General features: G+C 44.0%; 1 protein-coding gene across 1 annotated transcript in view; it reads right to left on the bottom strand.

Moving 5' to 3' along the window:
• Nucleotides 1–14505, bottom strand: part of ALK (ALK receptor tyrosine kinase) — a 738088-nt gene that overhangs the window by 92976 nt on the left and 630607 nt on the right. Inside the window, exon 9 of the mRNA XM_019021235.4 lies at nucleotides 12304–12473. Within this exon, the coding sequence (XP_018876780.4) occupies nucleotides 12304–12473 (170 nt within the window). The remainder of the gene's footprint in view (nucleotides 1–12303; nucleotides 12474–14505) is intronic.

Below are 14505 nucleotides of genomic sequence, written 5' to 3'. Positions count from 1 at the left end.
CTAAACCAAGCTCATGGGCCGGATCTGTCTCACTGCTTTGCACTCTTGATTGTGGAAACTTAGCAATCAAAAGCAACAACTTGTCCCAAACGTCACAGTAAATCAGCGTTAGAAATAAGATTTAAAGCTCAGAATTGCTAATCTACTCCTTGCTCCAATGATCTGGGATATTTTCTGAGAAAGAAACAGGGCCAGATCCTTCCAGAATTATGAATGTTTGATTTCTATATATCAATGCCTGGTTGCACATCGCGTGCTGAGCCACCAGCCGCATCTCTTCTCCTCTTCTTGAACGGCTGAAGCTGCTCACGTACAGCTCAGAAAATGCACAATCTCGTTCAGGCAACAGGCTGTCAAAGGACAGTGAGTATATTGCCTTATTTGCTACACTGCCAACCTTAGGGATTGACAAACCTAATTAAGTTCACTTAATAATTTTAAGTAGCCCACGTCTACTTAAGTTCGCCCCAGGCTGTCCTGAGCCGGTGGTGCCATTTGGAAGACAGCAGAGGAAGAAGGTTCTTCTCCTCCAGGTTCTTTCTTCACGCTCTCTGAGCTTCACACTGAGGCTCCAATCACTTGCCACTGTGCCCCGCAAAAGACCTTCCAATATCCCCCATGCTCTGTGCTTCCCACCCTCCAGCCTATCTCCGTGCTCAGTGGCTTTTTTATTTTTTCTTCTTTTTTTGAGACAGAGTCTAGCTCTGCCACCCAGGCTGGAGTGCAGTGGTGTGATCTTGGCTTACTGCAACCTCCACTTTCCAGGTTCAATTCTTGTGCCTTAGCTTCCTGAGTAGCTGGGATTACAGGTACGCCACCTTGCCCAGCTAATTTTTTATATTTTTAGTAGAGACGGGGTTTCACTATGTTGGCCAGGCTGGTCTTGAGCTTCTGGCCTCAAGTGATCTGCCCACTTTGGCCTCCCAAAGTGCTGGGTTTACAGGTGTGAGCCATGGTGCCTGGCCCTCAGTGGCTCTTTTTTTTTTTTTTTGGAATGGAGTCTCTTTCTGTCACCCAGGCTGGAATGCAGTGGTGCGATTTCAATCTCCGCCTCCCAGGTTCAAGTGATTCTCCTGCCTCAGCTTCCCAAGGAACTGGAATTACAGGTGCATGCCACCATGTCCAGTTAATTTTCGTATTTTTAGTAAAGACGGGGTTTTACCATGTTGGCCAGGCTGGTCTTGAACTCCTGACCTCAAGTGATCTGCCTGCCTTGGCCTCCCAAAGTGCTGGGATTACAGTTATGAGCCACTGCACCTGGCCTTCAGTGGTTGTTTATTACCTGTATTCCTAAATCCAAAACACCTGGCATAATATGCACACTCACTCTCTCCCAAAAAGATTTCTCAGGATTCTCTGACACAACCAGGTTGGCTGTTCTTGAACCCACAAAAAACATTTCTGCATCTCCAAGCCTCTGCTTTCCCCGAAGGCCTTCTCTGGAATGCCTTGTCCCTTTTCCATTTCTCTAAGACTTAAATTTTCCTCAAGCACCAGTTTATAAAAAGCTCATTTTCTCCGTGATGGTTCATCTGACTGCTCTTGTATCTGGAGGTCACTGCACCTGCTGAACCCTGGTCATGATCTGTTGGAACCTGCAGGGTGCTTGTGTGCTACTGTTTGCCTGTGGAGGTCCTGTGATCTGGCAAGAGCTGATCAAACATCCTTTTCCATCCTCTGTGCTTGATGGAGGCTTAATATATGTTTGCCGACAATGTGTCAGCCAATGACACTTCTCCAGTCACTTCTTGATTCCCTGTCTTGCCCAGATCCAGATACCTGGATCTGCCATTATATACCAGTGACTTCCAAATGTGGTTACGCACGAAAGTCAACTGGGAACTTTAAAAAGTACAGATTCCTGGTCCCAATATGTCATCTATGAATCAGAATCTTTGTGTATGAGATCTGGGGCTCTGAAAGAAAAAAATACATTTTCCAGGTGATCATAATGTTCATCCAAGTTTGGAAACCATCGTCCTACACTGTCCTGCTAGTTTTAAACCTTTTCAAAAGCACTTTCTCCTGTTTATTTATTTATTTTTTGTTTTTAGAAACGAAAAATTCAGGGAGGGAAATTCTGAGGTGGTTTCTGCCAGAAAGTAAGATTTTGCTGCATCATAAAAATTTGGGAAGGAAACATTCATACCTTAGAATAGAACCTGGAATTGATTTCAGCCGTGAGTTACGAGGCTTTGTGGAGAAGAAGCGTGATCAATGCTCAGCGTAGCTAAATGAGGAAGAGACATTCTCAAGTGACACTCTGATAGATGGCCAGACATGAGAGCTATATTCCTTGACTTATTTTGTGACACACCATCTCATTTTTTTTTTTTTTTCAAATCTAACTCACTTCTTTTATTTGGGCACACAGCTAGACTACATTCTCCAGCACCCTTTGCAGTAGGTGTGGCCATGTGACTTTTTTACATTATAAAATGTTTTATTAATGAAAACAAGCTTTGAGAAACATGGTGCATTGCAAAAGCTAAGAAACTCATCCACAGAACCTTGAACGCTTCTTGTGTGCACCATGTATTCTAGACTTTTTCCAAGTCACATTTAATGTTATCAGTTTTGAGCTAATAAATTCAGAGGAGTCTTATTTCTCACTGCTTGAATTTTCAGGAAATATGACAAAAGCACATTGTAAACCACTAATATTTACAATAGTCAAAAATGAGCTCATAATAAAATACATTTAGGCCATGTTTCAAAGAATACTTAACAGGTCAACATCATTCTGCGTTACTGTTGGCCTTGTGTCTTACGCACAATAGATGCCTAACATCTAATGACCAAGACCTTCAACTGAATTATGTAACCATTTTCTTTGATTCTTACATGTGCCAATTTTAGACAGAAACCTTAAATGATGATACAGAAGTCACAGTATGATATTACAGGTAGTGTGGTAATTCTAACCCTGAAAAAAAATCCCAATGACTGAAAAGTTTTGTTTTCTAGGTACGAAGCATAAAAACCAGCCCAGATAAGGCAAACAAAAAGTCAGTAAGGAAATCCAAAGAGAGCAGATGGCAAAGGAGGCAATGTGAGCAGAGCAGAAGTGATGATTCATAAAAATCTTCCTGTTCAAGGCTTCCTAAGCTCTTTGCCCACTGACTGGCTGAATGGAAAGGATTCCAAGGCCAGAGGAAAGGCCTACCCTTTTCTCTGGCCTTGGAATCCTTTCCATTCAGGGAAGGAAAAGGGTAGAAGGGGCCTGGATCCCTGAATGATTAGGTGGAAGGCCACCCACCAACCAGCATGCTTATTTTTAATTTCACACGAGCAGGAAATAACATTTCTTTTGTTTACAGCTCCTGGAGTGGAGATGTAATGTTACTTCAGGTAGTGTCACCCCCTCTCACATACATGTGGCACATACCTAGGTACTCAGGTGTGTTCAGTGCACCTGGCATTGTTGGGTTGATGACTAACACACTCATGGGGGTGGGAGGGATGGGTGAACTTGGTCCTTGACTGGCTGCAGGAATCTGCAGTATTCTTCCTTCACAGCTATAGCCTTCCCCCCGCAGCACACTCCTGCACTACTCCAGGACTAGGGACAAGTCTGAGTAAGGCAGGGGGCATAAAGGAGCTTGGCCCAGGGCTCGGGATGCAGATGCAGCTTTCTTGTGCTAATGTGCTATTTGCATAGGCTTTAGGCTCATTGACCGGGTTTCTGTCATGTTCTGGAGGCCTGGGGCCTCGTCTTGTCCCGGTTTTTCACCTGGGTTCTGACCACACACCCATATCCCTCTCTGGATGACTGATCTGGCACCCCAGTCTGTGCCTGGTGTGCTCCTACAGGTCAGAGTCCTTTCTTTGGCTCTTAATTGCATGGCTGGGCCCTGCAGGTATGGGCTGACCTCTTCACGGCTGACAGGGTCTTCAGGTGGCCCAGGCCTAGGCGCCATAGCACAGTTCTTTCATAGCAGCTGCTGATGTGTGATAACACCTGCTGCCTGTTGTCACTGAGATTCATGGAAAAAATTTTTTGACCATGAGAGCATGGTGTTTGGAAAAGGGTGAGAGTTTGAGCTAGAAAACTGTGCCTTGAACTGGGTGCGGTGGCTCATGCCTGTAATCCCAGCACTTTGGGAGGCTGAGGCGGGCAGATCACTTGAGCTCAGGAGTTCAAGACAAGCCTGGCCAACATGGTGAAATCCCATCTCTACTAAAAAATACAAAAATTAGCCAGGCGTGGTGGTGGATGCCTGTAAGCCCAGCTACTTGGGAGGCTGAGGCAGAAGAATCGCTTGAACCCAGGAGGTGGAGGTTGCAATGAGCTGAGATGGTGCCACTGCACTCCAGCCTGGGCGACAGAGGGAGACTCCTTCTCAAAAAAATAAATAAATAAATAAATAAAAGAAAATTGTGTTTTGAATCCTGACTCTTCTGCTTCTTAGTTGTGTGCCTCTGGACAGATTATTTAACTACTCTGGGTCACAGTTTCTCATTGATAAACTAAGGTCATTAAAATCTGACTTACAATGATGAAGATAAACGGGCACATATGCTTGGTTCAGTGAGAACGCCATCCCTCTTCTCCTGTCCTCGATCATTATGGCCCCAAGAGGCACAGGCCATGGGCTCCAGGTGGGACCCCAGCCCTGCCAAAGTCCCCTCAGCCTTGCAGGCTGCTGATGAAGCCAGGGACTCTGCTCCCACCTCCCTTATCATCAAGGTAAGGAGAATAAAGCATAGTGTGCACTTGAAGTGTTTTGAACCCCTTGGGGAAAGACTTGATGGGTTTAGTCAATGTAATTTACCCTGCATGGCTTATAATTGCCTCTGAGACCACCATTTTCTCCCAGTTCAAAGAACTGACTCAGCCTAATGCCAATAAGCATGTCAATGTCCCCAGCCCCTGCAGCTCCGGGAAGGGACACTTGTGCTACCACAGCAGGTCATGAGTAGAGAGCACCTTTTATTTTCTTCACTCACCATGTGCATGAATTGGTTTTGCCTAAGTGTATATATATATATATATATATATATATATATATATGGCATCAGGGCAATTCAACTCCTCTCTCAATAGGCAGGTGAGACATTCCTCTCCCTTCTGCCCCATTTCCAACTTTGGAGCCTGCAGGTCTACTCTGGGGTAAGTTCCTGGCATGTGTCTGCTGAGAGTGGATGAGCAAATGCATGTCTACCTGGGGTGGTAGTCATTGCTCTCTGCTTCTGTTCGTGTGGGAATGCCCAGCAGAGGGAGGACTCACCACTGGCAACCAGACAGGTGCCTGTTGGGAAGCAAGGAGCCCCAACAGCTGGGGCTTTACTGGGCTCCTTCTGCTCCAGCTCCCAGGACTCGTGTTCTGTGATGCCGTGGTCTTGTCTTCCCGCCAACCTCCCTAATTAGATGGAGATTGAGAGCTGGGGCTGTATTGCTTGTCTGGGTGTGCCCATCACCTGGCACCCAACACTGCAGTAAATGTTCATTGACATAATGCCTCAGGGGATTTTGGAGGTTTGTACATTTCATGCTTGGAAACCTTCACAGGATGCTGTCTGGTGAAGTGAAAGGAGGGGAGGAAGGACCTCCACAGAGGGGCCTCTATGTTTAACGGCAAGTTCTTAAACCCCTCTGGGCCTCTGTCTTTTCAGCTGAAAATAGGGAATGACATCTACCCTAGCTGCTCAGATGTGAGCCTGAGTGAGAACCTTGTGTTGTGAAGGAGCCAAGCACTCTGGAAGGGGGCACAGGGCTGCTGTGGATGGGGAGATATGGGCAGAGTGAGGAGGCGCAGGAGCTGCTGGGACTGTCAGCCAGCTTGTCCAGCAGAGGGTCAGTAGGCGAGTGATGTCTGCTCCTCCTCACAGGCATCCCTTTTTCCTGAGGTGGAGTTAGAGGCAGAGCAGTTACAGATGAAAATGCTCCTAGGAGAGGCAGACAGGCAGGAGGACAAGAGCAGATGTGGGGGGCACCCCTGGGCCATGTGCTCCTAAAGATGAAGCAGGGCTCTATTTAGCACAGTGTACCAACCTTGTGGCTGGGGTCTCCTGTTGATCCTTACAGCAGTGAACTTTATTCTCAATGAAAGGGCGATTTGTTAAATGTACAGTATAACTAAAGGTTATTTTTATGCCTTGGTTAGACTTGGTACATGAATAGATATGCAAATTAAAAATGCCTATCAGAGACTGTGCTCCAGTGTTGGGGAGGAAACACATGGTGTGGGGATAGTCAAAGGCATGCCGGAGTGGGAGGCACCTGGAGAGGGGACACAATGGCCTGGAAGGATAAGGGGAGACTCCAGCTGTGAGCCTGAGAGGAGAGGCAGGCAGGGAGGGGCCGTGAGGGGAATGGTCTGCAGCAGGACGTGGTGGTGGGAATTGCTATGATGAATTTCAGGAGCTGGTTGAAGCAAAGGGAAAGCAGTAAACTAATGTGAAATGAATAAGAGATGTGGCCTAAAAATAACCGAGAACCTAAATATTTTGTTAGTAACAATGGCTGTCGACCAGGTGCGATGGCTCCTGCCTGTTATCCCAGCAGTTTGGGAGGCCCAGGCAAGAGGATCACTTGAGGCCAGGAGTTCAAGATCAGCCTAGGCAACATAGCAAGACCCTGTCTCTACAATTTTTTTTTTTAATTAGCTGGGCATGGTGGTGCACGCCTGTAGTTCTAGCTACTAGGGAGGCTGTGGCAGGAGGATTGCTTGAGCTCAGGAGTTTGACACTGCAGTGAGCTGTGATCATGCCACTGCACTCCAGCCTGGGTGACAGAGTGAGGCCTTGTCTCTAAAAATTAAATTAAAAAATTAAAAAACAACAACAATGGCTACTGTTTTTCAAGTTTCTGCTACATGCCAAGCCCCATGCATCACTTCCTCAGGCAGTACATAGGAGGCAGACCAGCCTAAAGTTTAAGGGAAAATTATTTAACCTCCATAGCCCTCAGATTTCTCGTATTAAAAAGGGGATTAATTATAATATCTACCCCAAGGGGTTGCTTTAAGGATGAAATTAGATAATGCATGTTAAGTACTTGTTATATGACTGGCAGGCAGTAAGCACTCAACAAACGCTAGCTCTAATCATCATTTATAACTCTTAAATGGCTTTATCAGGATGCTGTGATTCAATTAACAGAAATGTGAATTAAACAGAATTTTTTTAGGGGTGTGTCTAGACCTGCAAACTGAGGCTTACCGGAAATCTCTGGATTTCCAGTCATTGAAATCTACTACTTCTCTACACAGATAAGAACAAGTAATAAAAAATGCTCTTCTAATGCCTTTCTCATCACAGAAAGATGCTACACAAAGGGAGAGTGTTGTTATTGACAGCATCCCATATAAAATGAGAATTTTGTCGGTGATAAAAATTGAATAGAAAAAAAATCTTGGCTCTATGGAGTTTCTGGTCTAAATGCATGAAGACATAACTCTCAGTTTAACCCATCTCATTTGAAAGATGCATTGGTGAAACACACCACTTGTCGTTTAGGACAAAGGATGCAAAGGGAACAGGAAATCTAAATATCTCCAGAAGGAACAATTTTTCTTGTTAGACTATGTATGTAGTGTACGGCTAAAAGCCTTTATAATGATAGTGCTGAGGAATGGAGCCTGCACAGGTGTGATAAGTTGTGTACTTTATATTTGACTGTACAATTGCAGTGATTTGTGGGACATGATTTGATCCATGGTGTTTCCAAATCCATCTCATAACGAGTTGAACTTAGCATGGCTTCTGCTCTGTAAGCGTGTCAAAGCTTAGGATAGTGTGGGAACATTGTGTTTAATTTAGTAAGATATATATAGAGAGGAAAAACTAGGGGTATATCTCTGCAAGAGACTGACAATTAGAATCAGGAGAGAGAACTTGCCTTTCTTCTATTTTGAGAAAAGGTAGAATTAATTCCAGCAGAAAGAGCAACAATTGAATGAGGGAGGTGGGGCTGATAAAGTGGGGAGAGGATGAGGAAAAGTAGCTATGTGAGGTGGATATAAAGTAATGAGATAATTTTTAAGCACACATCAAGCTGATATTTGAATTGGTGTTGTCCTTCAAAATTACCTTGAGAGCATTTATCTGTATTCGGAGGACATTGCCACTGCTCAAAACATCTTAGGCATTGCTCTTAGAGATTTTTCCTGTTACTCATTATACTATGGTTGTACAGTTAACATAATTCTGTAATCATGACAGACTATTACATTCCTTCTATAACTTTACATGTTTGTAAGTGGACAGAAGAAATATCATTCCATGGATCAATGCCTCCCTGTCACCAGGCTTTATGTACCTATGACATATTCACCGAGCCTTCCCGAGGACTACTGTGTGGTGGGGGCAATCTGACTAGAGCTCTTTTCTCTCAAGTGCACAACTCTAGTTCTCTCTATCACAAGGACCAGGGCACCCAATTAGGATCAAAGTCTTTCTTATGAAGTGATTCCAACAGGAATGTGACCAGAGACAAAGAAAGCACAGGTACCAGGCAAGTCCCTAAAGATAATTCCTTGTCACAGAGTAACAAACGCTGTTTTGGTTCATCTGATGGGACACAGGTGTTGCTCTGATATACAGAACACTTTGCAGTAGTATTTATTATAAAGCAATCATATCTGTTTTGTCGGACACAGGTTGAAGAGAGGAGGAATGTTAGATAGATTCCATCAAGTGAAATTCTCAGTTTACTCAACTGGAATTTGAAAGTATATGCAATTTCCCTCAATACATCATTCTGTCAATGCATATTTATCGGGCATACTACATGTTAAGTATGGTACTAAAGATTCAGGAAGCAGTGATTTATAAGACACACACAATCCCTGCCTTGTTAGTTTGTATATTCAGATATAAAAAAGATAGTAAAGAGTGATAAATTATTATAGGGATGTTTCAAGAGCCATGAGAATATATTGTGGGTACATATAGAGTATAGGTGTCTGGGGATAATTTTTTTTAAGTGAAGGAAGAGTAGTATTTAGAGAGATGGAAAGTAAAGGCAGAACATTAAGTTCTTCCTTTAACTTTAACATGCCTTTAACATGGCAACTGCAAAAGCCTAGAAGTAAGAATGTAGCATGGTACAACTGAGTGGAAGGAAGGGGAGATTGAGAGAGAAAGAATGGTTTAAGAAGCAGCTAGTGAAACTAGCGCTGGACAGATCACACATGGGCTTAAAAAAGGTCTTATTACGGAGTTTTAAAGGCATCCTCAAAGCCACAGGAAGCCACAGAAGGATTTCCAAAATAGGAAAATGGTCAGATTTATATTTCATGTAACAGCCAGGGCCAATACCGGTGACTAGAGCCTGGAGTCTCTTAAGTGCTAACCTCTAAGCCCTAATAAAGTTACTTTAAAAATTTTGTAATGTGTGAAGGTTGAGGAACCTGGGAGCAGAGGTGATTTGGGACAGCACAGGGAATAAAATTTCTGCCGCTTTCAAGGTTCAGGGTTGGGGAGCTGTCCACAATGTAGGTGCTGAATAGCTGAAGCCAGGAGCTGCCTAAGGAAGCTTCATGGGATGTGGGGCAGGTGGCGCCAGGTGTTACCTCCTACCTCAGAGGTGGGAGGAAGAGAGTTGGTTTTTCTTTGTCTTTTATCCATCCTATTTTTCTATTTTCCTTGCTTATGTCTTCCTCTACCTTCTCCTTTCTCCCATTTTCATCTTCTAGCAATCTGGGCAGCTATAGCTGACTCTCCCTGAAGGAAGAGGGAAGAGTATGCTTTTTGCTCCTCCATCAGTGACTTCTCAGAAGGAGTCAACAGAGTATTGTGAAAACAAATTCATAAGAAGCCTGCCTTTATCTAAGGGTTGGATGACTGGTTATATTGCTAAATTGGCCATCCCAGACCCTTCTGAGCCATTAGGTGGGGAGATATTGTCATTATTATACTATAGTTATTAGTAGTTGAGCATTTAGTGTGGATCAGGCAGTTAAACAAGCACTTTACTTCTCCAAACCTAAGAGGAGACTGTGTTGTCTGTTTTATAGAACACGGCTTGACTTGGAAGACCAGTGGTTGTGATTTGTGCTATTTGTTTAATAAATTATTACTGAGGCCAAATAACTGAAAGATGCAGAAAATAAAATCTATTAATACTTACTCTGTGTAGACTCTTTCAATAGTCATTTCATTTAGTCTCATAACAATCTTGTGAAATTATACTGTTATTATCCTCATTTTACTGATGAGGACACTGAGGCTCAGAGAGCTTAAGTAATTGGCTGAGGTCACACAACTAGTAAGTGACCATGTCAGTTTTCAAACTTGGCACTATTTGATTCCAAAGCCTCTGCCCTTTCATCTAGAGTGCTTCTTTAGTTTCTTTGGGGCCAGTCACATCTACAGTCTAGTTTGATTTTAGCGAATGAAAACTGCTGCACTTCATTTTCCTTCAGTACCATTTGCCTCTGGATCTTGATGCTTCCCATACCATCTGTACCTCTGGGAGGGCAGCTTCCAACCTCAGAGCATGTCAGTGGTATGCAGGCTCCCAGCGAATGGAAGCACTCTTGTTTTCTGTAATTGTACACTTATTAGGTCACAAGGCATCATCAAACCAAGCTGTCTTTTGTCAGAATCCCCACTGGACAGTTTGGTCTAGTATCAATACTGGAAATGTTAGTCTGGTAAACAGCCTTTAACAGGGAAGAAGGAGGCTGAGAATGAAGTCTCCTTCAAATGAAACTCTAGAGGATGAGAGTGAACCGAGTCAACATCTTACTTTAAATCCCCTGGTGTAGCTATGAAAGAGAGAAGACTTGCTGGATTGAGGAGAAAAAAAACCCTTTGATTCATCTGATTTAATTTCACCTCTCCCAGGAGGGAGGATTCTTTCACCAGCCTCCTGTTCTCCACCAACTGCATGCAGCTCCACAATCCCCAAAGACAAAAGACTAAACTATACTGGGCAGAGCTCATACTTCCTCGTTTCTCCACTTAAATCCATTTGTCCTGGGGTCACTGATCCTTGGAATGTCCTTGGGCTTTGATCTTTAACCCACACACATCTGAAGGAGTGGGTAGCTAGTGCTCAGAGTGAGGACAATGCCTTTGTCCTTTGACAGCACTGATGCAGTTATGAGCTCTTGGACATAGCAGACTGTGGGGTTTGGGCGAAAAATGTGAAACCAGCTTTACACTTATAAAGCTGCATGCCAACTAGCATCACCCTCCACCTTGCCTTGAGCCCTCTGCCCTCATTTTTTGAAGGTGGATCCACCAGGATGGTAATCTGATTGTGTTTTAGGAGTCTCAGGCAGAGGCTGCTCTGGGTTGTAAGGGTTGACTTTTAGCCCATAAAAGATGGCTGTCCCCCATCCAGATCCATTTATCTGTCCCCTTTATAGAAAAGGCCCCTCGCCCCTCTTTTGTCTGGAACAGATCAGCACCCACCATGAGGGTTCAGGATGATACGGCAGGGTCACATGAGTGCTGCCATGCAGGGCCATCTTTATTCAAGTACGGCTTGCTCCAGGCTGACTGCAGGTGGCAGAATAGTGCCATCCTGGGAGACAAGTGGCAGTGAACACTCCATGGTTCCTGCTCCATTGCAGAGCCACGTGGAGTTAATGATTTTCTAGTTCAAACCTCTCAGCTTAAAGATGAGGAAACTGAGGCCCAAAGAAGTCAAGGATGTTGCTCAAAGTCACAGAGGCCATTAGTGATAGAGCCCAAATAGGAAGCAAGACCACAAGTAGAAGCATTCCTCTGTTTACTGAAGAATTTGCCATCCTCTTTATCAACCTGCCTCAGGACCTGACTCAACAGAGAACACTGGACTCGGAGTCGGGCCTGGGCACCAGTCCCAATTCTGATTCCAACTTGCTGGCACTTCACCGTTTTGATTCTGTTTCTCCCCTTATAACAGGACAGGAGTGGTAAATGATGATAAGGCCTGTCCTACCTACCTTGCAGGTTTTCTTGTTAATAAGGATAAAATAAAAGTGGGGAAAGTAAGGCAAAGTCTATCATATAAGAGAACATGCTATATACATGTAAAACCAAACTGTTATTTGGGAGAAATGTGAGTTGTTCAATTTTATTTTTCCTACAGACACTGGGGGTAGCCAACCAGGCCATACCAGTGGTCCCGAGACAAGTGTTCAGTAGCCTCTTCATCCCTTGGAGAAGCTTGTAAACTGCAGAAAGTGTGTAACCTGCAGAGTGTGTGTGTGTGTGTGTGCACGCAGGTACACGCGCACGTATCGGTGTGTGGGCACATCTGCATGTGTGTCTTGGGTAAAAGGCACGGGGAAAGGGAAGGCATGATTTCTTTTGCATTTTAGCTGATAGAGGAGAAGGGTATTGGGGGAGATGCATAGAGCCTACCTGTCAGACACATCGAGGAGAGGCAACACCGTCCACTGCCACAGGCTCAAGCCTTCATAGGCGGCGACATGCCAGACCATCCTGCCTTGCTCCTTCCCGGTTTTGTTCTCCACTAGCACCAAGGACACGTTTCCCCTCAAGACTCCACGAATGAGCCAGGACATTCGGAGCTGTGAGGGCGAGAAGAGTCAGAGGACAAGGTATGATTGCTGAAAGGTCCCCTTTCTGGAATTCTCCACTGAAGTTTCAAGGACCTTATCAGAGACTCAGCTGAGTTCAGCCTGGTGAGAAGAGCTGGATGCCCACCACGTGTCTCACCAAGAGGCTTTCAATGAAGTTCAAGTATCCTATTTCCTAGGATAACTGAATGAATCTGTTAATTTTTTTTGTTGGGCAGGGACAACTGATGGGCAGTTTTGGAACTTTGTTCAGGTTGATGTTATCATCCTACCTTTCACAAGATTCTGCCTGTAAGGTGATATCAAGATCAATGGGGTAGTAAATGAACTTCCTAAAGAGTAGCCAAAGATTCTTGCCTGTGGCCCCAATTTACTTTGTGACTTTGGACAAATGATTTTGTGACTCAGTTTCTTTTAGTGATTTAGGTATCATAGATTTTTATCTCTTCCCCAAAGGCTCTAATAATCTCATTTGAATGGTGTCATGTCACATGTCAGCTAACTAAAGACCCAGTGACTTGATACCTGTGGCCATTGGCAGGCAAAGGCGAGACAAAAATCTACATATCAAGATCTTTTAATATGGGCATCTTTCGAAGAGGATGTCCACTTCGCCAAAAGGAAGTTACAACGGTGTTTTTCATTGTGTCTTTATTAAAAGTTTCTGTGGCATTGTTCCTAAACATTTGAAAGAAAATTGTAACTAATAACCTTTGTAAGAAAGTTTAAGTACGATCATATTCAGAGGTAGGACATACTATAAACAAGGTTTCTGGTCTTTGTGTTTAAAATGTCTTTGTGTTTAAAAACCTAGGACAACTATATCATATCATTGCCTAAAATAATCCTGTAAGAAAAAATGGTGGTTATTGTAGAAAGAAAGGTAAAATATGTCTTATGGAAAACTGGCAGTTTCATCAGAGTAAAGGTACCCCCTTTTCACTGATTCTCTCTGAATACCTGCTTCTTCGTAAATTACCACTCCTTTGTCTTCCAGTCCTTGATACATGGTTGCCTCACAATTTGATTGAAGAGGTTAAGAACCATGACTCACTGCAGCCCCAAACTTCCCACTTTCTTGCATACAAACCCTTCACTAATAAGGTCACACCAGGGCATTGGGGCCCCCAGGGACTGATCTACTTCTGAGTCCCTGGACCTTGTAAGCCTGGTCTATAACCACAGACACTTCACTTATACCTTTCCCATTTCCCCATATCCTGGGTAGCAAATATGCATCTCTACTGAGACCTCCTAGGATAAATGAATGAATCTGTTAATTTTTTTTTCTGGCCTCACTTAGCTTTCTTGTACAAGCTGGATGCCATGATTGGAAATTTCAACTCTACCCCTGCTAACTGTAAACGCTTTCAGCTCTCAGCCCATGCCATGCAGTGCCTAGCTTGGGATCACGATGCTTTCTCCTTTTGCTCCTTGGCTGAAGAATATTGCTAATTTGAACTTCCATGAATTCAGACTGTTGAGTCTCAGTGCCCTGGATGTGAGGTGGTACTTGTTCATTCTCTCTTGATTTCCACAGTTGATTTCCAGACACACATAGTACAATGGGTGTTTCAAACTCTCCCTCGCATACTGACACTCTCACCCCCTGGTTCCCACCTCCTAATCCACTGATTTGATTTCTACTTTACTGAGAAAGATCTACTATGTCAGGTACAATCTCCTTCAGCCTGCTTCTCTCTTTTTTGTGGGCCAAGTGTTTATTTATCCCCCTTTCTTTTCCTTTTCTCTCTTAGAAGAAGCTGCATCCTTCACTGTCTTCTACATTACCCCAGCTCATTTTCTCTCCCCCAGTCCTTGCTCTTTTAGTTCCTGCCCTCCTTTCCCTCCTTTCCCCAGCATCTCAGAGTCAATCTTTTGGCTCCTTTGTCTACAAATAAGATCAAGGTTCACCCATTCTGGAGAAATATCCTTTATTTCATCCTCGGGGCTCCTCTGGCTTGTAACCATTTCTTTGCCCCATTCAGATGCTCACATCTTGAACAGCTGGGATGTAACTGCT

The sequence above is a fragment of the Gorilla gorilla genome, chromosome 12 (genome assembly GCF_029281585.2).
Source record: "Gorilla gorilla gorilla isolate KB3781 chromosome 12, NHGRI_mGorGor1-v2.1_pri, whole genome shotgun sequence".
Taxonomy (NCBI): Eukaryota; Metazoa; Chordata; class Mammalia; order Primates; family Hominidae; genus Gorilla; species Gorilla gorilla.
The sequence above is the reverse complement of the archived record's forward strand: the minus strand, read 5'-3'. Positions and strand labels throughout refer to the sequence as shown.